At 38.3% G+C, this 26,237-nt stretch overlaps 1 protein-coding gene across 1 annotated transcript in view; it reads left to right on the forward strand.

Moving 5' to 3' along the window:
* Window positions 1-26,017, forward strand: part of NKAIN3 (sodium/potassium transporting ATPase interacting 3) — a 303,018-nt gene extending 277,001 nt beyond the window's left edge. The window contains exons 5-7 of the mRNA XM_075495463.1: window positions 2,101-2,161; window positions 22,106-22,189; window positions 25,857-26,017. Coding sequence (XP_075351578.1) covers window positions 2,101-2,161; window positions 22,106-22,189; window positions 25,857-25,870 — 159 coding nt within the window. The 3' untranslated portion in view covers window positions 25,871-26,017. The remainder of the gene's footprint in view (window positions 1-2,100; window positions 2,162-22,105; window positions 22,190-25,856) is intronic.
* The last annotated feature ends 220 nt before the right edge of the window (window positions 26,018-26,237 follow it).

Here is a 26,237-nt window from a genome sequence, read left to right on the forward strand (position 1 = left end):
GAGTCGCCATCCCTGGAAGTATTTAAAAGATGTTTGGATGAGGTGCTTAGGGACATGGTATAGTGGTGGTCTTGGTAGTTTTAGGTTTAGGTTGGACTCGATGATCTTAAAGGTCTTTTCCAACCTATACGATTCTGTGATTCTGTGTAAGCCAGTGCTGGTCCTGGAGGTGCAGGGCTGCAGAACCACAAGATCCCATTTTCATTAACAGTGGGAGGCTGGACTCCTCTTACCCACCCACACAGTCTTCAGCAGGTAAATGTGGGCTTTCATTGAGCCAGCCAGCCCCACCGTGGCTCTAGGTCCCATCCAGCTGCAGGCACCATGACACCGGGCACAGTGGAGCTTGGTAGCTCAGGCACAGCTTGGTCCTAGCCGTCTCCAGCAAGCACCTCCTCTAGAGCTGGTTTGCATTTAGCTGGCTCAGAGCATCAGTACAACAAAGTGGTGGCCACCTGATAGAGTCTGTGGCAATACCGCCCCAGTAAATTTGACCCAAAAAAAGCCAAGGAAGCTGCTGATACCACAATCTGCTCAGAGCGAGAGGAAAGTTGGATTAAACTCACTTTCCCGAAACACCAGTGAGGTGAATGTCCCGGAGAGGAAGCTCCGAGAGGACTGTGCTGCAGTGCTGTGACAGCTCTCATTCACCAGTAACTCAGCTTTGGCGTACTGTGGCTTAATTCCCCATGGGGAAGATTAATCCCTTGGAGGAGGATTAAGCTACAGTGAACTAAGGCCACTTTATTTCTGAATGGGAAAGGCCACACAGGGATTTAATGTACTTTATCTTACGTGCATTGATTTCACAGCTTTAGTTAATTCATCTTAACTTCCCTGAATTCCCTTGTGTGGACAAGCTTTTTGTCTGCAGAGAGGCTCTTGGAGCTGCTTGTAAAGCTCCTCGTGCAGCCCAACCAGAAAGCAGGTTGGAATGATTTCTGTGCCTCTGAAGGAGCTTATACCTGTCTAGATACTATTAAATTACCTCTTTCTCAGGTGGTTGATCTGTGACACCCTGAGAAGAACTATTTTAATTAGATTTTTTTGAATGGACCAGAAAAAAAGGAGTTTTCTTAAAACTAATCTCTGGGTTATTTTAGAAATCTCTCATGTCTGTTCAAGTCTGTTCAAGGCTTTCAGATAGCACGAATTGCGTACAGCTGCGCAAACAATATTTTCTCAAGCATGGACATGTCTGTGCAGTGCAGTTTAATAGGCTTCCTTGCCCAGTGGGATTTTCTTCTTCTTTGGTGGTGGTCATAAGAAAATGTTTTGTCTATATGGAAAGCAAATGAGCGGAGTTTCTATTCCCTGATCCTAAAGGTATTGTAATCCCTTCCTCTCGGTGGCACAAGTGGCACAGATCCGGGTTGAGGAGGATGTTTTTGTGGGAGCTGCTGTTAAAATAATGGCATGATTTTGCTGGTGGTGTCCTTTGGGGAAATGAGTCTGCTTATTTCTTTCATGGTGAATGTGATTTACTGATAGGCCCTTCTGATAAGGTGTTTTCTGATGCTGATGAATCATAACCCAGCTTTACTTTTCAGCTACATCATGGCACTTCACATATGAAATTAAACTTTTGCCAAACAATTCTTCACTGGGACACTTTATGCAACACAAAAAGACATCTCTTGTGGATTCCAAACAAGCTTTACTATGACATAATTCTGTAGCAGTCAATAAATATTTTATCTTTTTAATATGTAAATTAGGTGCTTAGGGGGCCCACATTCCTGTGGACAAAGTCATGTGAGAACAGAGGTACTGAACAAACAAAGGAATGTAAGTAATAGCTGAACATCAAGGTCCAAGTGTTTTCCACCAGTATTACTCAATAGTAGTATTCATCAATACTGATCTCAGTGGGACTGGGAAAAGATTTTAAAATATAATGCAACATGAGCAAAAGAGAGAAAGTCTCTTTAATTTAGCTGTTTGTGACCATTTGCACTGAAATTTACATATAAATACAGGAAATGGAAGCAAATTTTTCTTAAATTTAGGTGTGATACCTGCATTTATATACCATTGTACTAAAAACTTAATAAATGTTCAATGTGTTCTAATGATTGCTTTTCCTCTTCTTTCATACAGCTGATTGGATTTGTGTATGCCTGTTACGTGATCAGTATTTTCATGGAGGAGGAGGACAGCTGTAAGTACTGATACACACCTCTCCATCTCTGAAGCCACAGTCCCTGGGGTGAAACTTAGTCTTGCATTGACTACCAAGACGAAGAACAAAGTTTGACAAATGGCAGAATCTGGCATTCATGTACACAACCAATTGTGCTCAAAGACATACTTATTTAGTTACTACCACCTTATCTAGGTGTCAGGGTTGTACTTACTAAATTTCTTCATAGAGATCTGTGAACCACTTGCAGGAGCCAGTCACACTGCTGAAAATCATGTGATCCAGGTTGCATATATATATATTTATGTAAGTCTTTATGTATGTACATTTAAATTTGAATCAAAGCTCCTGAAGCCATTTAGTCTGTTTTTCCAAATGACAGCTTTATCAGCAGTAAAGCTAATGGAGATGACAGATCAAGCCATTTACAGTATGCAGTATCACTCTGATTGATAATTAGATAGACCTCTTCAACACTTTTGTAACTAGACCACGCGTCTAAAATGCTGACCCCATGTTCTTAACCTTCCCTTATCAATAACACCCTTATATATATATACCCAAATTGTTCAAAAAGTTTGAAAATGTGCACACCTTTAAAAAAGTATTTATCAAAAGTCATTAAGTGGGCGTTGGAAAAATCTGAATATGCTGAACATTTTGGTAGGATGCTGTGTGAAAAGAGATTGTGAGAATTGCCTGACAAAGTCACCATACCCAAATGACTAGCATAGCGATCGGTAAAAGCAGTAGTGAGATTGGAATAATAATGGATGAGCAAAGAGGAGCAAATACAAGAACAAGTCTATTTAAAAAAGGGACAATGTGTGATCATGTCAGTTACTTCCTCTCATATATGAGGAGTTAAGCAGGAAAATATCTACCTCTAGGGGAAAAAAAAGGAACAAATGCTAATACCATTTTATGGTTATAGGATAAATAATATACAACTAAATATTTATTCATAAACTTTTATTCATAACTCTTAACATAGTTGTTTTGTTTCTTCACAGAATAGCACTAGTGCATGAAATGAATATAGTAGAAAAAATTAATTCAGTTTGTAGGAAAGCATTTGATAATATCTGGAAAATCTTACTGAAAACATAATTCAAGTAATTCATGGCTGTGATGGAAAAGCAGGCTTTTTGATTGAAAACAGTGTGAAGGACCATAAACAAAATACTTTTCCATTGCTACAAACTGTACAACGTTCGGTTCTCCATCATAATGGAACAGACATTAGTGTCAAATCTATTTTAACACTTTCATTTAGATTTCTAATAGCAAGAAAATATATCAAAGAGATTCTCAGATAAAACTGAGTGGGAAGGAGTCATACGCATGTTGTGCACATAGTGTACTGTGAAAAGGCTCAAGAAGCCTGGACAAAGATTGCTGCTGTAAAGGAGAAACATGAACACTTGGAGAAGCAACATGAAATGTAGGTCTTGAGGAGGGGGAAAACCCCAGACAACGCTCCCTTGGAAAGCTAGGAATTGCCAGTTAGTCAGGAACCGGTAGCACAGGGTAGCAGCAGAGGATAGTGCGGCAGCAAGACGGCTGTATAATTTGGGGGGTATAAACAGAGTCTTTGGTCAGTGAAATCCAGAGACAACTCCTTTCCGTATGGCTGTGGTGAGTCATGACGCTAGCTAGGGCTTCGTACGGATATCTGGAAACTTCATTTATGAGACAATTGCTAACTAAATTCCTGGAACAGGGAGGCTTCATTAAATGATTGGGAAGGCCAGCAGACTGATAAGGAAGACACAAACTACAGTGCCTTAAAAGAGTAATAGTGTGTGTACATGCACACCCACATGCAAACACAGATATATCTGTCCCTTGGAAGACAGACTCTTCACTTGTTACACAAGTATGTTATATTATTGTTGGTTTTGTTTAGTCCTTTATAGTGTGCTTCACACATCTGTGTTTCATACGTATGTGAAAGAAAGACAAAACTCCCACCAAAGAATACAACGTTCATGGAAAATGCAGTCACCCGCTGAAGAGTATATGTGGTTTATATTCAGGGCCTCACAAGAGAGTTATTGTCAAGTTAAGGGCCTTCACTTAGAAAATGTGTCTACTTCAGAAGAGTTGGGACAAGGTCTGTCTTTGACACCCAAGGCCCGATCCACTTTCCTCTAACTGCGAGCCCACCTTAATGTCTTTGGGGGTTTTGTGCCGTATGATACCAATGGAAATTTAAATCACTGAGAATGGAGGACAGCTGACATATTTATTAACTAGTAAAACACAGCAAGTGCTAAGGTGATCCAGTATGTAAAACTAACCCAGTGCCCGTTCTCCACAAAGGAATTGGTATCCGCGTTTAATTTCTGCTTGTCTTCCAGAACTGCTGATGGCAATTTGGTGTTTTGTTACAAGTGAAAATCATGTCACTCATCTTGGAAAGTATGGTGTAATTTAGCTCAATGTCCTTCGTTAGGAACAGGCAAGTTTCCCATTTTCACTTGTACCTTTACATATAATCTTCTAGACTCTTGTGTGAATAGATTTTTTTAGTTAGTGGAGGATGACCTGGGGCAAGGGCAAGAGCAGTGTGCTGGAAGTGGAGCAAAGAAGCAGAATAGAGACATCTAGGAGATTTTACAACCAGTGCAGGGAAATAATTTCTGATTTGTTACTTTTTTATCCCTTCTAAGATCCTGAATCCAGTCAAAAGCAACTAAATAGCCCTTTAGTATCTCACTTTCTGCTAATTTGTGTCTTAATGCCCATTTGCAATTTCGAGTCCTCTATGCTTATAGATATATACGTTAAACACAAATGTTAACTCATTCCTAGCAATCCCACAGATATGTTTTAAATGAAAAAACATCTGTGCAAGGCACAGTGGGAAAATGGTTTGGTTTGGTAATTAGCTGAGAAGAACAGGACTCGTTCTGGAAAAATTCACATTGTTAACTTGCAGCATAATGAACAAAAATTTATTTAAGAGAGAAGTACAGTGGCGCTTCAAAACAGTCAGGTTAAAAGTAGACAGTGATTACAGTAGGATAAAAGTCCGACAAACTGCAATGAAAGAGTGATTTTATGCATTTTAATATGATGCAGCAGATTCTTTTCTTAGGTATTCTTTTCTTAGATGCATCTATTCTATCATATTTTTGCAGTAGTTTGCACAGAATAAATCCTCAGCCATCTGAGAGTCAAAGCCTCCCTAATTAAATATACTCTGCAATATTCAGTGCGTCAAGTTAACCCCAGTTCTTGGTCTGAAACCCGTCAGGCAGACTTAAAAATTAATAATAGCTGCCTCTTTAGCCTCTGTGCAGTGCTTAAATGGATTTTGAGCCTGACATTTCAGCTGATGGACACTTTTCTGAACAGTAATAATGCTTGAGGAAACATTTATTTCCAGCTATTGCTCACCTTACCTATGTTTCAGACCGTACTTAACTTTTACTTAGAAGGAAGATGATAGCAGGTCAAAAGGAATGAAAAAGAAGACATGTAAAAGGCACACTGCTGTAGTGGGGTTAATACCTTCCATCATTCATCCTAATGAAAAAGTCTATTTATATCTCTTCCCTTCATTTTTTCATTTCTTTCTTTGTAGATCTATCAATCTATATAAGCCCTTTTGAAGGAACAGAATATGTGAAATCTGTAATCATAAAAGACTGTCACTATCCTGTTTGTGAATCATTTTCTCCTAAAAATGAACTCAGAAGCTTGTTGCCACCTTGTCAGAGTTACTGAATGGTTTTAATAAAGCGGAGTCTGGAGACTAGGCAAAATACATTGTTAAAATCATTATTAAATTTCTAAATAGTTTCTGGACTTTTTTGAGAAACAGTTGATAGCACTATGCTGCTAAATACTAGTTCATAAATATGACATTGACACATGTCAGAAGTGATAGTTCTGTACTGTACGTGAATTTGTGGAGTGGAAGCTGAGTTGCATACAAATTGCATAAGGAAAAAAAAGATAAATCAGAGGGGAAGATTGCCACAAAACTACAATTGCAATTTCAGTATTTATTATAAAAACAAGACCGAAACACCAAAAGGTCAATCCAAGGAAGTTCAAACCTCTTTTGTGCAGGAGCAAAAATAAAGGAAAGGGCTTCCATTCACCGTGAAGGAAAGCTTTATCCCCTAAATGAAACCACAAGGACAAAATTAATACACAAAAATTTTTTTTCTTTTTTTGTCTCTTCCCTATGCCAGTTGTATTCAGAGCTCAGCTGTACTTTCAGAACAGAGAGGAAGATGAATCTGTTTTTAAAAAGGAAGAGTTTCACCATACTGTGGTATCAATAGGAACCTCCATATGCCATAATTAGACAAATATTAAATAAAGCAAGTTACATTATTACCACTGCTGAAAAACTACTGCATTGCCTTATCTGACATCTGGCATTACATGTATACACACCATTGAGCATCTGTTGGCAGTAATCAAACAAGAGAGAAAGAATTTTTTCCTCACATTTAATTTAATATTTGTAGTTACACAGTAGGTCCAACAGTGATAAATATGCTATTTGTTTCAAAATGAATGAAGAACTAGCAGTGGCTAATATTAGCAACAGACCCATATATGTTTGTATGTGTGATTACCTTTATATATAAATTTACAAGTTTCCTTGACTAAGGAGTTTTTAGGAATCCACTATTAATACCTTTACATCAATTGCAATTGCCTGTGTGGTTGAGACCATTTATCTTCTAGAAAAGAGAATTTTCATCATAAAATGGTTAATGTCAAGGATGGCCAAGAAGGCAGATACTGCACTACACTTCTGTTGGGTAATACAAGAATCAAACATCCCCAGACAATGACTATCCTAAATTGCCTCACTGAAAACAAGGACTTGTGAAACTTTCCAAACAGCAGCCAGCAGCATGGATCATCACTGGGCTTCAGCACTCACCACTCTCACCTTTAGGCCATAATGACTTGAGATATTGAAATAAAATATGTTGTTACTGACCAACGGATGAATACGCTTGACACAGACTTTTAAAACGTTAGTAAGTTTTACCGCCTGGCACTGAAACAGCACTATAGCTGCCAGGTTGACAGCATTCTCCTGGCTTTGGCATTTCTGTAAAGTGGCAGTGACTATCAGTATTTCTGGAAGGCTTGAAAAGCAATTTGCATCTTTCTGTTCATCTGGACAAGCAACCCAAACCCCAGAATTTTGCTATACCGGTTTTGGTAAAACAACAGAATCAGTTATTTTCACCAGGCGTAGACTATACGTATCGCTAGGCACAGAATTATAATGGATCCATAACCAAAATGTATTCTGTAAGTGTTCATTCAACTAAAAAGTTTTAACTGAACAGTTTTCTAAAAGTAAACAAATGTGGACTCCTGCAGAGATGAAGAGTCTAACGTAGCTGTCCTCAGAGGTGGACCGTGACGTCTGGAAAGCCAGGGAGCCCAGCTAACGCCATAAAACATCTGGCTGATGCCAGGTGGTTCCTGCTGCCCCTTGCACTGAGGTGCTGCCCACGTTTCAGGGTGGCTGGTTCCCTGCTAGCAGCTGCTCTCATCGCCTTGCAGAGGCCCACCATGACCCGAAGGAGAGGTTGCGGTGTGACCAGAAATAGCACCAGGAGTATCCAGGAGGCTCCCTCAGTTCAGCTGTGACCCAGGCCGATCCCAGCAAACATTTAATGGAGACAAATGTCAAGATGCAGTTTCTGTAGACTTTAGAGGTCTATCCAGCTGGAGTTTGTTGCAGACTCACCTATTTACTATCCTACTTATACCTGACTTCACTTTCTCCCATAGTGAAAATATAAAGGATAAACCTGTTACTCAAACAATATTGTGTGGTCTTACAGTCCCATTAGTGTCCTTCTATTTATCATTAGCCTTAATGTTTGAATTAACTGAAAATGCATGCTCAGTCCTACACTAAACTAACACAATGAATTCTGAAGTATTTAAGGAAGGAAGAAATATAGCGGGAACATCATATGATTTAAATTACCACTGCATACTATTTTTTTATTATTATTTTTATATTAAGTTATACATTGCCTGAACAACCATTTGTTCTCATTCCTGTGGAAACACATGCATAGATATAATGCATACAACCAAGGGTAAAACCTCTTAGGTGGTGTAAAATAAAAACAATTAAACAATGTAAATATTCAATACTAGAAGAAATCTTGATCCTAGTTAAGTCAGTGGCAAAAAAAATTGCAGCAGAGGCATGATTCCCCCTTCTTTTTTTCTGCTTAAAAACTATAGATGAATAATCTGTCACAGGAAAACAATGCAAAAAAAAGATACCCATGCCACCCTCTGCTTTTACATTCCCCTAGCAAAATGTACAAAATAGTCTTCATTTCCAGTTGTAATCTCCATGGACTGTTGCAGAACACCTTGCTCTAGCTGAGAGATTGTCTTTAAATAATAGATAGTGCACAGTATACGAAAAGGGAAGTCTTGGCTGTGGAATATTTCTAGCAGCAGCAGAAGTTATCTGCCTGAAAGTATCATACATTTAATGTGTAATGCAACATGTAGGGTTTATCCAGGTAGGGTGCAGACAAAGTGTGAGAAAATGGCTTCATCTAAATGACATGTGTAAACTAATTCCAGTTTTTCATTGATAAAGCATAGCTTGCTATAAGGTGTGAATCAAACAACTTGAAGAAATCCCCCTTGAGTTTCTATACCACTTGAGTAAAATATTTTAGTCTATCTTCAGTAAAGAATGTATTTCTCACTGGAGGGTTGCCTCTAATTTCCTCTTCCTGCACCAAGTTTAATTATGACTTTAAACTCGTAGTAACTTGCCTGGCAATAGGTATGAAGATAATAGTCAAGATGCCATTTCCATGCAAGCCAGCAGGTAATTTATTTTTCATTAAGGAAAAGGGTTTCATTAAGGAATAATTCACTCAAGTTATAAGAGTCCTCCAGTGCCTTCCCACAATTCCTCCCATAGGCACAAGACGGACAATTTTTCCTGAAAGTCAGTAGGAAAGAATCACCTCAATCAGTTTAGCACAAAGAATTATTATCAGATATTCCCCAGAATATTAGTAGATGAGAGCAGTAGTGGTGAACACATGGTACGGCTTTGAAATGTTCCTGTGTGGGTGAGAAAAAACGGAGTGCCCAGAGCCAGCTGCCTGGCCTTACAGATAGCTCAGTGAATGATACATACTCTCTTCTGCTTCATACATCGAAATGATACTTGGTCATTTTGATCAAGTCGGAGTTATCCACTCATTCTTTTTTGCACAAAGTTGAGGGAGAGTTTAGGAGTGTAGAACCTAACATTTTTTAAGATCTTGTTTATACCGATGAATTGTGTGAGCTTTCAGATAGCAAACGGTACAGAGCTACAATCACTTGCTTCCGTCCACAGTTTGGGATTCTGACTGTAGAAATATGCACATACATATAATGGTTTAAATGGGACTTCAGGAGGACAGGTGAAGCATTTAGAAATACCTGTATGGAGAGCAAATATTTTTGATGTATTATTTGCAGAAAGTGCTAACATATTCTTCTGAACAGAGAAATGTGTCAGAATACTATTAGGGCATATATTGGCCAATTTTGACCTGTTTGGATAAATACATACATCTAAATATGTATATATGTGTGTAGATGGATATGTATATGCATATGGGTGGATATGTATGTGTATATATACATATTTTGTTTCAAATGCAGGCATATACAGGCTCCGCTTAGATTTAAATTGGTTTCCAGACTGATAACTAGTAAGGAGAGTTTTTAAAAGCTAGTTCACTCATAAATTCCTGGTTTGCAAATATAATTAATGTTAAGCATTTCTGCCATTGATTCTGAATACTATATGCCATATCCTATATATATGCACACATACATATATATATACATAAAAGACAATTCACTTCAAATAGGAATGTAATTATAAACATACAATTTTCCTTAAACTTGTTATCATACCTTTCTTTAAGATTTTTCTGTTTACTACTGTAATAAATAATGTTCTTATTAAAATGGAATTATTATTCTGATTAGAGGGGATATATTGTTTATTGAGTGTTCCTTGACATTTCCTAGGTCCACGCATTGCTTCCTTACTCCCAAATACTCAGTATGCCCTTTTGTAGCTAGCTGATTTGATTCAAGCTTCTGCTTAGCTAATTTAATATTGATTTTGGTTTAGTCTCCACCTTCCGCCTCCTTGGCCTTTCTGTTTAAATTAAATCTGCTTTTAAATGGATGCTATCCCAACCCCCAGTTGCCAGCACCTTAGCCTTTTCACTTAAATTGCATCTATTGTTAAATCAATCTTACTCCAGCATCCAGTGTCCCTCTCCTGAGCTTTCCACTTGACATCAGACGCAGGCCTAAGTGGTGCCCGTTCCTGTCCCTACCTTTCTCCCAGCTTCTCCATTAAAATGAAATCTCTTTACAAATCCATTTTCCACTTCCAGTATCAATCTTCTTCTTCATTTCTAAATGGCAACAGCTTTGTGTCTATTTTGATTTGTGGAGCTTGAAAAGAAACTTTTCAGACTCCCACTCTTCTGTGTAAATGCCATCTCCTCGAAGTCTTAACTTTCACGCAGATGGGTTATCCTGATTTCTGGGCCTCACCTTAAGTAATATCCATTTCATTGTTATTGTTGCTTGAGTGATAATTTCCCAGTTAGCACATCACGCCTAAGAGCTCTGTCTCGGAATACTCCTGCCGTTGGTGTGGGAAGCATAAGCCTGGAGCGAGTGGTGCACCCGTGTGATGAGGTGGTGTACTGAGCCAAGGAGGGTACAGGAGTAATCAGGCTCTGCACTGGGCCATAAGTGATCTTGGTTATATGCTGATAAGGCATATGGGGATTCAGTGAGCTGAACAGTTACAATGGAGGCAAATATTCCCATTATACGTATCTCAATGTGTTTGACACGCTCAACAGGCTTGTGGATGAATTAGCAGTTTAGGTGGCCAGAGTTCTCAACGGCTTTTACCTTATGCCCATGTCTGGTCTGAGAGAGTGATGGTGAGGTTTCATTTTAGAAGAAAGAAATGTCCTCCTGTTTTCCTTACAGATAATAACCTCAAAAATGAAAACAGATCCATACAGACCAGCTGAGCCAAGAGACTGCCACTGACTGAATTTTCCTGAAGCAGAGGTTTATTCACAATTCCTTTCTAACAATACTAAACTTTGAAATACAGCACTAAAAAAGCCAAAGCTGCTCGTTTCTTGTTTTAAGGGAGTATCCATGTTAAAAATCATACAATATGGGTCCCATTGTATGTAATGGACCCCAGTATATGTAATCATACATTACAGCCTTGGAGGCTACTCAAACAACTACTTTGCAAAGCAGCTACTGTATAAATTAAAAAAGAGATGGCTAACCAGTACAAGTCAGTGAAATACATTGAACCAATCCATAAATTTCAGGTCACAGCCAGGTAATTTTAGAAGATAATTTTATTTGGTAATGTATACTTTCTCAAAATGTGGCAAAATCAAACAAATCAAATAAGAATTAACTGTCCATAGTTTTAGCCATCTTTGAAAATCTCAGCTCTAAATCTCATAAATCTAAAGGCAACCAGCATGTTCCATCAAGAAAATTTGTCAATTTTGTTTGGAAAACAAAGGGATAACAATGTTGATTATTCACAAAATCAAAGCAAGAGAAAGACCCATGCAAATAAAGTATCACAAGGATTTCTTAGAAAAACCACAGTCAAAGAACAAGAGAAAGGAGAAGATATTCAAATACTAAAACTAATTTAAGTTTTTTTTCCTAAACCCTTTTTTTATCCTGTTTAATTTTTACTGTAACCTTTAGTTCTCTTTACTGTGTCTCTGATGTCATCACACCTTCAACCCTTCATAAAATAACCTTTCTAAATTCCTCCTATTTGTAAACCTGGACTTGTTGTCTATATGTTGTACTTTTCAGACTTTCTAGTTGCACTAATCCAATAGCCCTAATGATTTCAGGCTATAAGAGAAGCAAGATTTATAGCAAGAGGTGTTATGTTACTAAATTGGGTGATATAGTTGATATGGTTTTCCAGCTGGGCCAGGTGGTCAAATAAAATATATTACCTCTTCCTAAAACCCCTATTTTTCAAAAAGTCTACATTATATTTATTGTATTTAGTCTGTGTTGCTGATGTGCTTTATTAGCTCTATATCACAACAAGTCTTTCTCTTACCAGTGTTCTGTGATCTGAGTCATAGCTGGACACACTTTAAACTCCATTTGACATTCTTTAGGCTTGAATCAGTAAATATACTGTTGGTTTTATTAGCAGAAATTTAATCTCAGTACATCTGTGTTTTTCTCAATATTACGGGTTAGGTGCAGCAAAACCAAGTAATGCTATCTGACTCTCAACATTTATATGATGACTCTTATTCCTTGGCATTGATTTCTACTCATTCTCTTTTCCTCCTTAATCATGATAATGTGTGATTTTGGAGTACTGAAATTCGAGAGTTACAAGGTTTTCATAAAAGTGTATTTTTTACTTCATCTTTCTTCAGGGGGAGGACTTTTTATTGATGAGGTCAGTATTGCATTATCTTTCTTTATCATTAGCAGATTGATTCACTGGTGTCTTCAAAATGAGTATTAATCTTGTTACAGACTCTACTTCTCTTCTGCACATTCATCTTTCTCCTAATACGAACTGATACCAACTTTCTAACAATGAGAAAACCATTTTCCTAGCCATCATGTTTGCTGACACGCATGATATTTCTTTCCTCACTCACAGAATCACAGAATCATACAGGTTGGAAAAGACCTTTAAGATCACAGAGTCCAACTGTAAACCTAACACTACCAAGACCACCACTATACCATGTCCCTAAGCACCTCATCCAAACATCCTTTAAATACCTCCAGGGATGGCGACTCAACCACTTCCCTGGGCAGCCTGTTCCAATGCTTGATAACCCTTTCAGTGAAGTAAAATTTCCTAATAACCAGTCTAAACCTCCCCTGGCGCAACTTGAGGCCATTTCCTCTTGTCCTATCACTTGTTACCTGGGAGAAGAGACCGACCCCCACCTCTCTACAACCTCCTTTCAGGTACCTGTAGAGAGCGATAAGGTCTCCCCTCAGCCTCCTTTTCTCCAGGCTAAACAACCCCAGTTCCCTCAGCCGCTCCTCATAAGACTTCTGCTCTAGACCCTTCACCAGCTTTGTTATATATAAGACCACTGGCCATTGTAAGCTCCAATTTTGTAATGTTCTACATTCTTAGCTTTATTTTCAAAGCTGAGGAGGTAGTCATATTATATTTCAGGGTTTTGAGGAGCTAATATGAGTTGGTGACAGAGATGGTAATGCCAAAAAAAATGCTAAGAGATCAGCAAGATGACTTGAAGGTGAAGATAGAGCAGGACAAAAGCAATAACAATATGAGGTGCAATAAGTTTCCCCATTTGCAGAGAAGCACTCACAGAGAGAAATGAGTACTCATTGCTGCACTTGGATGTGGTTCAATAGTAGGCTTCCCAGATACATCCACAATGGCTTTGAAATAGTGGATGATCAGATATTCTAGGGCAGACTGAAGGTACCATAGAAGGACTTGATAGTGCATTTACTGGGGCTAAAGAAGGCTGGCATGACACTGATCAACAAAGGGGTTATTTTGCTGGCTTTCCCGTCTTGAAAAACTAAAGACAAGAACAAACAGAAGATTAGAGCTTGCTGGTTTGTGCTCATCCACAGAGATAAAAGATTGAAAGGAGAAGATTGAGAATCTGGAGCTCACGGAAGGAGTTTATCCACTTCTATTTCTGATCTGTAGACTTGAATTCAGAGAAAGCACAGCAGGACCACAAGCTTACCTGCTGGTTACTCAAAGAGGGAGAATGTGGGATTTTCTGCTGGGATGAGGACAGGAAGGCTCCAGAAGCACTGGAGGCAGCATTGTCTGCTTAGCAGAGGACAAAAGGTTTAAAGAGGCTGAAACCCTGGCAGATGTGTGGTAGAAAGCCTTGGGGTCTGTCTCCTCAAGGACTGAAGCAGACCACTGCTAAGCAAGGTGTAGCTGTGAGCACAGTGTAGTTGCAGAGGAGGGAATGCATACAATGCCCCACGCTAAGGAGCAAGTGTCATGTGGTGAAGCAGCATTTCTACACAGGATATCGCTGATGGTCATGGGCGCAAAGGCAGGATGATAAATGAGAAGGAGGATGTGGAAATGGAAATTGCCTCATCTGAAATGGCAAACAATGTTGCACGGTGTTAATGTGCTTGATATCATAAAGGAGAAATATCACCAGATCGGTATTCTCCTGGAAAAGCTGATACCTGACCTCTCAGGCTACTGGAAGTACCCATTTTAGCATGCGTGTCAAGTTCAAGATGTCAAGTCCGTCAGGTTAAAGATGGTAGTTCTGTACCTGGACCCCAGCAAAGTAGCTACTAATAAAGGACGGAAGGGTCAGGGAAGAAGGAGAGTCTCCTGACTGACAGCAAAAGACATTAACAGGCAGAGATGTTAAGCAGATTTTAAAGTGAAGATTTGAAAATAGGGCTATAAAGGAAAGACAAGAAAAATTGCAATATGGGCTGAATGTGACACAGCTTTAGTCAGCTAGAACTTTGAAGTAGATGTGCACACTCACCTTTATAGAGAATTCCCAAAGAAAACCACAATACTAAACTCAAAAAGGGCAGAATTCATTTGATTATAAACTAGCACACTTCTTAAATGGAAAACTCAAAGTTACTAGATCATACAGAGTAGAAATGAGAGGTTTATAACATTTCCTCCCTTGTTGTCTGTGTCTATGCAGTTGGAGAACCATGCTTCCCATTTGAGTCTCAGCCAAGTCTCTGGCTTCTTGAATTGCAGGAGGCTCTGCTTGGCCTCCTGAGTCCTTAGCAGTGCCTTCCATCCATCGCCACTAAGACCTACCTGGCTTGCTGCTCCCCTCTGGCAGCCTCAGCTTTGAGGAGCAGGCTAGCAGCTCCTCACCTCTCTGGCTTGTGTCCTCTACTGTGCCATGCACACAGACATGCTCTCCTGAACATCCTCAGCTCCCTGCTGTTCACTCTTCATAAGAAAAACAAAGATACAAACACATGAAGCACATATCATGTCACAGAGGATGACAGCAGCAAAGTTCAGGAACAGTCTTCCATCCCTCGGAAGGTGGGAACAAAAATCCAGAGTCACTCAATGATAAAAAGAGTCCCTCCAATCCTATAACTTACTTTTTAAAATAAAGTTAATACTCTTCTGTTGTGAATGGATGATGTGAACTTTCTTCTATGTATAGAAAACCTTTCCTCCAAATGCCAAAAGTGTTCTGAAAGGCATGGCTTTATGTCGTGTATTTGATCTTGTAAATACTTTGCTCTAGGAAGTTTGTCTTTAATTATTCAATAGAGTTGAACAGGGTCTGCATTATATAAAGGGACATTAATTTCACATACTAAAGCATCTGTGACTTGCAGTTAAGGTTAGAAACAGCAGTTGTGATATTCTTGGATACATAATAACCAGGCAGACATAGATACTTAAATTTTTTCTCAAAAATAAATAATTGGATCATACTGGCAGATAACTGAAGCAAAAAGAAATTGGTATGGATACAAAGAACAACAGGCCAGAAACAGAGACCCGTGGGACTCAACTGATAGGAAAAAGAACAACTTGAAGGAACAAAACAGCTAACTTGCAACTTAGCAATGAACTGTAAGTGGAGCAGATCGATTCCAGTTGGTCATAGCGTCTGCACTAAACATTTTTAAAAGAACTCTGTAGTTTACAGCATCAAACTCAGCAGAAACATAAAGGCACACTAACACATAACATATACCCCTGAATCAGACTACCAAAAAAGATCAAAGCATAACTTCAAAACGCAGATTCAGAGTTCCGTCTCTTCTGTTAAGCCAACCTGGCCACATTTATTGTGACGATCATGTGTTTGGAGGTGTGACTGAAGCTGTAGCAGCCTTCTGTACAACAGTCTTTACTCTTGACTACTTGAGCTGCCATTTTAGTGGATTGACTGGATGTGTGTTGCAAAAGCTCAATGGCATTGTTTCTCTCTTGGTATTGTATGAACTTAATTGATAGATGTAGTTTCTGGGCATTTGATATCTTTTATGCATGGATTATTTTTCCTTTGCCAGCTTAATTTGTACATAGGCAGCATAGTAACTTTAATGGTAAGAAAAAAAGGGAATCCCAGAGCATTCTGCACCAAAAGGGATTAGATCAGAAAGGGTGCCAGAGAGGGGAAAAGCAGTAATTAGAGAAAACAAATGAGCCAAGATTTTTCACATTTCTAATTTTCTTACTGTATAAAAATGATGTAGGAGGTCATAATTGGAATTGTTTGTAATTTACTTTGGTCATATGCAGAAAGAAGGCTACCCTTCAGTGTATTTGAAATCTTATTTTAGAACTAGCAATAGCACCTTTAAATACAAGCCTCAGAAAAAAAGCTTTCTTTGTCTGAAGTGGTTTTAAACACAATTTCCATATGTTTTTTTCCATAAATAAATAACAAGCTATTTTTTTATTAGTCATTAGACAAGTATTTTAGTTACCAAGACAAAAATTAAGAAAAAAAAAGTTAGTATTCTCATTAAAATGTTAGCATTTTTATTAAAATGTGGAACAGAAAAATACTGACCTATATAAGAAGAAAATGTATCATCAGAAATATTTTGTTCGAACAGCATTGCTGATAAATAATGTAAATCATAGACAACTATGCTGAGAGGTATGGGATGTTTGATGCCCAGGCTGATCTGCTTTGCCAAAAAGATAAGGCTCTGATAAGTATTTAGAGAGAGTAAAATATAACATTTTAAACCAAAATGGAAAACTCTTCCTCATCAACTTAAGTTTTGCATAGGGTTTGCAGATAACACAACGTCACGAAAAATGGATGTTTTCTGAAGCCTAAAGGAGAGAATTCCTACATGTTTGCAGCTTAAAGTATATTCTTTTCTGATACTAAATTAGTGATAATAAACTTGTGATAAGTATTTTTCCTATAGACCTTATGTGTGATGACTGTACTCTTCTAGGGACTTTTACCATGTAGTGGCCAAGAGTCCTTAATGACCTGAAAATGATTGAGAAATACTTACTTTAAGAAAAAACCCATAATCAGGCAGCCTGGCATTTAACTTCAGTAATGGGATGGTATGGCTGTAAATAGCTTTCAAAGGCATGGCACAGAGGACGTTTTGGAAAGGTATTTTCATATTTGGAATGACTCAGGGGTCTGGGATAAGAAGGTTTGAGACACTTTCACTTTCTAACAACTTTGATCTTCCTCATACTTTTTTCGTCTTACTGGGCAGTCATATCCTTGGAAAAAAAAAAATCTTTGAATATCTGACATTAAAATCTTGGATATCACAACACTGATACATTGAGGAGAGACTTCAATAGCAAAGACCTAGTTAAAATTTCTGTACCAGTGCCCTTTTTAAGGCAATTTGTGAGGGGGTGCTTCTTTCAGCGCAGTCCTACAGAGAAGTGTGGTACTCGAGTTACAATGTGGGCAGTTTTTAAAATGATGATCTATCTCACTAGGTGAAGACTAAGAAGAAAATCTGGTGCAAAATCTTAGTAATTACTGTGGAATCCTGAACTATTCTCTTTCTAGCTTTCAGTAATAAAAGTTTATGTAAAAGGTTGTCTCAGTAATTTTCTACCACTTTATCCTATTTTAACCTGATTACTGTCTGCTACTACTTTATAGAGACAGAGCAGCAATCACAGTGCTACATATGATTACTGATGTCTCTTCTCCCTTTCTTAATTGTCTTGCACACATTTTCCCTCCTTTAGTCCTCTACATAAATGAGAAGCTATTCCTGGGATCTTGCAAAGGAATGTGTGATTCTTCTGCTACATGACTTGAGGCTTCGGTGCTCAGACTTAGTATGAAGAGGGAAAAATGGATAGTATTGGCTCCAGAGAGATAGCTGGGTCAGTCTGGCTGGTTCAGTGAAGGGTGTGAGAACAGTGTGTCTCTTGACAATGGAAGGCAACTGAAGAATTTAGAGATCCTAGAAAAAAAAGTGCTTATCTGGAAAGTTTATATGAACTCCAAGTGCAAACATTTCCAATGTTTGGAACCAATGTTCGGTCCAAAGGCCAAAGTTTGGACTTTATTCATCTAGCACTGACTATTTTTGCTTCCTCTTTCTTGTTGACTTTGGCTCTTTTTCTTACTACCTGTCACTTACGTGACCTGGTTACACCCTCCCCAGCTACATACCTTTTCTTAATGGCTGCAATTGCATTAATATATTGCCATTCAAAAAAATCACAGCACAAGGAACGCCATTCCGTGCAAATTAGTATTTGGAACCCTGTAGGTTAAGAAAATCTTCTGTACATAAAAGCACATTCAAGCAGCTGCTAGCCTGCCCCTCTCTTGGAAAGGGGACAGCTGGAGGGGCCAGCCGTTCAAGCCGTCAGTTTGGGGGCTTCTCCTCATTTATAAAAAGGGGAGGCAAGCATCAATAGGATCTAAAGTATTCCAGGCCAAGAGGCTGCAGGATTTACTAAGAATTGTGTTGTCTGCATATCACTGCTCTGTTCATACCCTGCACCTCCAGACACGCTTAGAATTTGCCAACTTTGAAAGGAGAAATTAGTAATATACCAATGGGCTGACAAGCTCTGGCAGCTGTTTGCGCAAGGCCTGCCAGCAGGTCAGTGGGATATTGCCAGAGAAGCTGAATTCCAGATGAGAGAGTGGGAAAGGAGAAAGGATTTTTTTCTGAGCTCTGATTCTCCTGTGCTAACTTCAAAGGAAAGCAAATTTTAACTGGCATATGGGCAAATGCACTGGATTAATAGTAATAAGGCAAATCTAAATGTCATCTGTCTAGAAAAGAATAACTCTCAAAATTACTGATGACAGTGGATACACTTTCTCCAGCCAGCAGCATATTGCACTTCTCTCACTCAGGCAGATTATGACAACTGTTCTTCTGATATGGCCCGTGAGTGAATGAACATCATTTTAATGGACTGCCCGTGGTGGACAGCCGGCACAGATTTGCACTTCCAAGCCCAGCAGGTAGTGAACTCTAAAGGAACATTTCACACTGGCCATTAAGCATCCGGCATGACCACAAAACTGAGGTGACACAAGGAGAGAGCAATTCCCTGGGAATATGGATCATGTTTTGCAGCCAGCTGCAGATAAAATAACTAGCTTCTGCTGTAACCTGCTATTATCTGTGGGGTGCTAAAAAATCCTCTCCCTAGGATTTTAAGTTTCTCTCTGCACGACTGTAGTTAATGACTGGACTCCATGGGGTGCTCCTTGTTTAGTGACTGAATATTCCTATTGCTAACAAGTTGTGGGTTTGGTTTTTGTTTTTTTAATTTAATGCATAGAATTACAGAACTGTAAAGAAATTTTTTTTTTTTCATTGAAATTTCTTCCAGGTGTATGCAACTTTCTGAAGTTAATTATTGTAGTCCTATGAATCTATGGCAGAAATTATCCATAATGCATTAACCAGGCCAGAAATAAACCAAATCAATTATTTGATATCATCCTTAAAGTAATGTTTTCCCATTGGGAAACCTATACAAATGTTGCTGCTGTTTGCTTTTGGCCAATTAAACAGAGGGATGTATGCATCTGAAAAGTTCAGTCAAGGTAAAGTTTTAAAGTATTTGATCAAAGTTGGATGTCTAAGATGTCTGTTTGAACTGAAACATACGTAGTAATGTCTTTGTATCAAATGAAAATAAAAACTCAAGTTTCTATATTTAATGGCCATTTGTAGTCTTAGTCCTAGATATAAGTGGTGAAAATATCAGGTAAAATCAGACTGTATTTTTAAAACTAAAAGTAACTTATAATTCAAATAACTGATGATGAATCTTCGTATTAAAGAGCTATCAGCCATAAAATAGAGTGCATAATGAAAAATGGCAAATTCCATTGTCTTGTGTGATAGAGCAGCTTCTTGCCTTGAGAATTAGCTTCACATGAATTTTAAGTCAAACTTCAACTTTAATACTATATAACACATCTTGGATTGCAAAAGAGAAAGCCTCAGCTAAACAGGTTTGAGCAGCTCATCTGAAAACTTGTTGGATGGTGCTATTAAATATATTTTCTTTGTCAGACAAAGACACGTCTACGTTGTCAATCGTTAATGCATATTGACTTCATTTCTTTCTCCAAAATATTTGTTGGCAGAAGGACTAGTTACTTTAAATTCTCTCCCTGCTAACAGTTGCAGATGATGCTTGTGATTGCTGAGAGGAATGATGTGTGGTTCTGAAGTGGTGAATTATCTCAAAAACATACTTTCTAACTCCTTCTATCACATGTCCTCAGTAAAAAAAAAAACAACCCTTCAGAGAGTGGGAAAAACTAAAGTATATAACCACCAAAAAAATTATAACACTATGGACACAATTTATTCTAAAAAATGAATAAGTAACTATGTCTTACATTAGACATCTAGACATTTTAAAAATCCACTTTTACAAAAATATATCTGCAAATATGTCTCTTTATAAGGGTTTGGTCCCCTTAGTGCTTAAGTCAATTTTGAAGTATTTTATGTAGTGACAGCATTCTGAAGGAGAGCTGCAACATGAAAGAAATACAGTATGAAGAGGAGGTGCAGACAGGCTAGGACTGGCACTCAGGCTGGGCTAGCTCTTCAGCATTATGTCCTGCTCAGACAGTTTTAAGAAAAGAGTCTTGCGGCTAAGGTAGTGCTGTATGATTGAAGTACATCAAGTTCAGTTTTCAGCCAAGCTACCCCTTTCCTGGACTCAAGAGGAGAGGCAATTAAAATCACAGGAGCATCTCCACAGATTTCAGTGGGTGTTTCATCAGCCCTTCAATCTCTAAGCCTTATTTCCCCATCCCCTCATCCTGGATGAGCACTCTTTCTTTCTTCGTTTACCTGGTGCATACATTGCCTGGGAAGGGGCTGTTTCTTATTAAGTGCTCATACAGTGATTAACGCAATGAGGACCTACATTCTGCTTAGGACTTTTGTATATATGCCTATATATAAACAAATGAAGGCAGTTGCTTTCCATGTGACCAAAGAATCCCAACGTGCTGTGAATTTGTCAGCTCTGCACAGGTCTGCAGAAAACCCTTCTAAATCAACAGAAAAATAACCTTCTCCGTGAACCTCCTTTTAAGATTTCTAGGATAGCTTGGACGTGTGGCTTCTTGAAGCTGCTTAAAATCTTATCAAAAATAACAAGATACAAGACTCAGACTAAAATGTCTTATTTTACAATCATTATGACCATAGAAGGATCTAAAAAATTCTCAAGAGCAGATATCCCCACATTATTTCTGACATAGAAATCTTGAGAGAAAGTGGAAGGGTTCTGAAAAGGCTTCCTGTCGCCACAAGTTCATCCAGAGAAGATGCTGCTGCTTTTTCACATTCAGTTCTCACCTGTTTATTCTTAACGCAGCGGACACACCTTTGGTTTTTGTTGGTGCGTTACATCCCTGCAAGTCCATCGAGTCATAGAAGTTTAGGTGAAATTAGGTTCACGAGCTAAACTGTTTCCACTGCCTAAATTTCTAAACGCTTCAAAAGGAGTCGAAAGTGAATTATGAAATATATGTGAGATTGCCCTAAAGAGAAGCAGCTACCTTACCCCACGGCGGTTTCTGTTTACGTACTCTGCAGATCCGTGAATGCTGCTTTTGCACGCGCACTGGCAGGGGTGTGCATGTCTGGTCAGCCAACTGCTGGCCTGTCTTGCCAGGCACAGGGCTAAAGGGACCCCAAGGAAGACAGGGCACAGAGCCTTCTGTAACCAGTTTCCACAGCATCTTTACCTACTTGGTTTATTTCTTGTATGCAAACCTGTGCACGTGCTTACTATTTTTTTTTAACATAATTTGTCCATATTTCTTTTTCAGTTGACATATTTTCATTTCCATTTGTTCATTTCTGGAACTGTTGTATTTTCAGTTGATTTCATAGGCGGACTTGACACATACTCCTACCGACAGCCCCCCCAGGAACATGTTGAGTTAAAGCCTGTAAAGCCTGTAGGTAAGGTTCTGGTCCTACGGACCACATTAATCCTTCTAACTGGACTGAAAGCTAACCTTCTCCTGAAATAATTTTGGCATCAGGTTACTAATAATTTAATTATATTTTAATTAGAACTTTATTAAAAATTAATCCACATAAAACATGCAAGTAAGGATACTTTGTCACTGATGACACATCCGCTAAAGCAAGGATTAGTAGATATCACCATGTCTGCCATGTCGTGCCTCGGCTTAACGCAAGGAGAGGCTCGCAGTGAAGGATGGAATTGCTTCCCTGCTGACTTTTTAGCAAGAAAAGAGCTGGTTTATGGCTGCTGCATAAACCTTAATGAGATTAACCCATTTATGGAAAAGCAGAAGCTTTTACATTTGTCTAGCTACTGAAAGAAAAATGTTTGCTGAAAAACTGCTAGTCAGCTTAAAATCTATTTATCTGTAGAGTTTCTCTGGAAGTTCATTATCTCTTTGTCATCACTTATTTGCTCTCACCATGAAAATCACATATTTTCATAGACTTTTCCTACTCTGGTACCTAATGAATAATTTTAGATGCATATCTATTCATTTTATTTGGAATAAATTAAGATACGGGGAGATATTACTAGTACATATATTTTGGCAGAAGCTCAGATAACTTCAAATAGATGATATTTCAAAGTATTAGTGGTAAAACAGAAGATCTTAATTTAGAAATTCTTCTTAGATGCTTGTAAGTTGTTGCCCTGATGCTTTCTGTCTTCAAATTTACCTTCGGGCCTTTCATGCATCTTAAATGCAACATGAAACCCACGTGCAACTAATTGACTGAAACTGATTTAATGACTTACTGTATTTTACTTACCAGTTAACAGAATTAAAATGGGTTTGAAGGTTTTTCCTGGTGTATGCATGTGTGCATGTGCTGGGAGTTTTAATTTAAAGTGGACAATTACTAACCAAATCTTTTGAGTCGGCACTTGACACTTGAACTTTGCCTGTGACTTTATTAATTTTTGCATGTTTTTAAAATATATTTTATTCATGCTGCAGCTTTCGGTTTGTAGAAATAAACATGGACAAAATTTTACTCAAATTTAGTAAGTAAATATTGTAGGATTATGAAGGCCCAAAAAGGAAAAAAGCCCTTTCTCCTTGACAGTATGACAGTGTATGTTAGAACAGGAAGAAATATCACATTAAGACAAAATGAAACAATGAACAGTTTGACATGGCATTAAGTACAACCTCTACATTGGAATCTGCATTTTCAGTAATATTTCATTAAATACCAATTTTGCTGCATTTTCTGTGGGAAAAATGACAGCAAAATGGAGTTTTGACATTCTGAATAAGCCACTAGACTGAAAAAGTGAAATTGGTATCCAGGAGGAAGAAAGCCACAGCTACAACATTTACACCTCTCCATAAAAGATTTTAATCTTTAAGCCTGCGTTGAGGATAATTTTAAAGTATTAGGTGAATAAATGTTTAGTACTTTCTTAGCAAACTTGCTATAACTAAAGGAGAGGAAAAAAAAGACATTTTCACAAAAGACTTGTAAATATGTTCCTGCAAAATCTGTTCATGTGTTTTGCAGTAGAAATGTCACAGAACCTGAGAATTCGTTCTTTGATAGCAGATTTTGGTTAAGTAGTTCAACGGATTTTGGGGTTGCTGGTGAGCTTGCAATACTGGAGAATAAATGGCATCTTCCCATTTCCCATGTATGGGTATTCTTGTACAGCTGGGAGGACCCTCTCTGGCCTCTTTATGGCTGCTAGAAGTATAAAACTGGAAGATAAATTATACTGTGTTTTCTTCTTTATTGATGTTTTGGTTTTAGGCACTGAAAGATACAGAGAGGATCTTTACCTAAGCAGGGAGGAAAAATACTATCAGTGATCAAAGTCTGAATTAAAAGCCAAATTGCTGGGAACAATTTAAATAGTGGATTGTGCCAGAAATTTGCAGATGCTTATCTCTCTGCAGCACATCAGCCTTCTTGACTTCTTTTGATAAGTTAATTGCTATCTATATCAGTTATATATAGTCTGAGAATCCATAGTATCCCTAAGAAATGTGACTTCTGGTATCCAGGCTGTGAAAACCTCTATTTCTCTTCTCTTAGAGTTGAGCATGAATAATACTTGTTAAATACATTCAAAGCCTTAATAAAGGTTACAGATTTTTTGCCATCCTTACCACTTTACTGACGGGAAAAATTAGCGTGATGCTTTTTATAGATGAAAGCTTGGCTATATTTCCCTTTGTCTCACCCCTTTTATTTCCCTTATTTCATTCATAAATTAACTAAACATAGCCCATTGAAAATACAAGGTTCTGTGGCCTCATCCAAACTATGTAGAAGACAGTCTGTTTTTATCAAGTACTCCTTTTCAGTACAATGTCCACTTAGTGCTGCCATAATTATTAACGATTAGCAAGTCTAAGAATAGCTTTCCTTTTCACCCCTGAGAAGAGGTTAAATTTGAACTTGTTCTCACAGGGAACACTTTTTAATGCAAATATGAATGATCATAGCTTGTCTGTTTGCTCTTCGTTCTCCCTATAACTCCATTAGGCTACCGGACAAGGAGAAGCAAGATCTTTGCCCTGAACTGTCCAGTTTCAGCTAAGATGTGTGTAAGGCAGGAGACAATAGGGGGAGTGGGAAAAAATTGTCATGTTCTCTTTGGGACTAAAGCAGAAGGACTATAAAGAAGACTGTTGTGTTCTCCTCTGTTTCAATCACAACATCAACAGCCAGGTCACTCGATAGTATTTAGAATTGCTTCATGTACTGCTACATGGAAAAGAGAGGAGCATGGGGATTAGAAGAAAAAAAAAAAGTATTTTGGCTTGCACTAGGGGTTTTTATGATTATTATTATTAATGGTTGCAGAATTTAAAGTTTACATGTGCCCCATTCCTGTTTGGATGAGTAGGTCTGATCCAGGACTACTACAGCTTTGGGCAACCCTGTCTGGACAGACACTGAATCCGTAATTCCAAGTAGGGATGTCCCTGGCATTTCTAGGGACATTGCTAGCTTCTGCTTGTGGGACTGATGCAGTGTCTGAGAAATTCTGCCAGTGGAGAGGTTACCGCTCTGTGATGGATCTGTGTGACCCTGTCCTGTTTGCATCTTCTCCTGAGAATCTACCCACTGTAAAATTGCTATGAAAGACCATCACAGATTTTGCAAGATTACACAAGTGAACATGGTTTACAGGCAGACGTGAGAATACGTAGATTCAGCAAGCGTGTGGTTGTGGTGAGGACTACAAATAGTGTGAGTCCAGCTCAAATGCACACGTTTGTAATCAGGTCATGTCTGAATTTTATAACCTGGAGGACACACATCTTATACTGTTAAAACATATTATGCTAAAAAGAATCTATTCTTATGTGAGCTTCAGACATGTTTCACCACCTGTGGTATTTTTCCCCAAATGTTTTTTGCCTTTGGTGTATGCATGTTACAAAGCTACCACTTTGTACCCAGCCATTCATTCTTGACCTTATATGTGGGTCTTAACAGCTGCGGAAATTAGTGACCAGAGGTGATTTATCCACTTGTTCACTAGTTACTAACCTGTCAGCTGGTGTGAATTTACATCTCACAAATTAGAAGATAAAAAGAATAGGTTTTCATTTGTAAGTAATTCACATATTCTGCTTTTTAGGTCGAAGTAAGTAATGAACATGGACTCAAGACTTCTGCTGCTGTAGCTGAAGAAACAGATTTTAGAAGAAAAGACCAACCTTGTGACTCATCGTTCCGGAAGAAACCCACCATCCGTTTCTCACGGCATGTGGATTGTTCTTCCCACAGGCTCAGTGTCATTATCAGCGTTGTTATTTCGTAGATCCTTGTAGATGATCTTAAATTTTTGAATAATTTACTTATATGGACACTTGTAAATTGTAAATTTTTTCTTTTTTAATTTCAATATTTTTACAACATTTAGTGTTAAGGCATGAAAACAAAACAACCTGTGAAAACTAGGAGAAGGGTGCGTCTTTCTCAAAAAAGTCAGTATTTTTTGACTGATAGAATCATACTG

The sequence above is a fragment of the Mycteria americana genome, chromosome 2 (assembly GCF_035582795.1).
Source record: "Mycteria americana isolate JAX WOST 10 ecotype Jacksonville Zoo and Gardens chromosome 2, USCA_MyAme_1.0, whole genome shotgun sequence".
NCBI lineage: Eukaryota > Metazoa > Chordata > Aves > Ciconiiformes > Ciconiidae > Mycteria > Mycteria americana.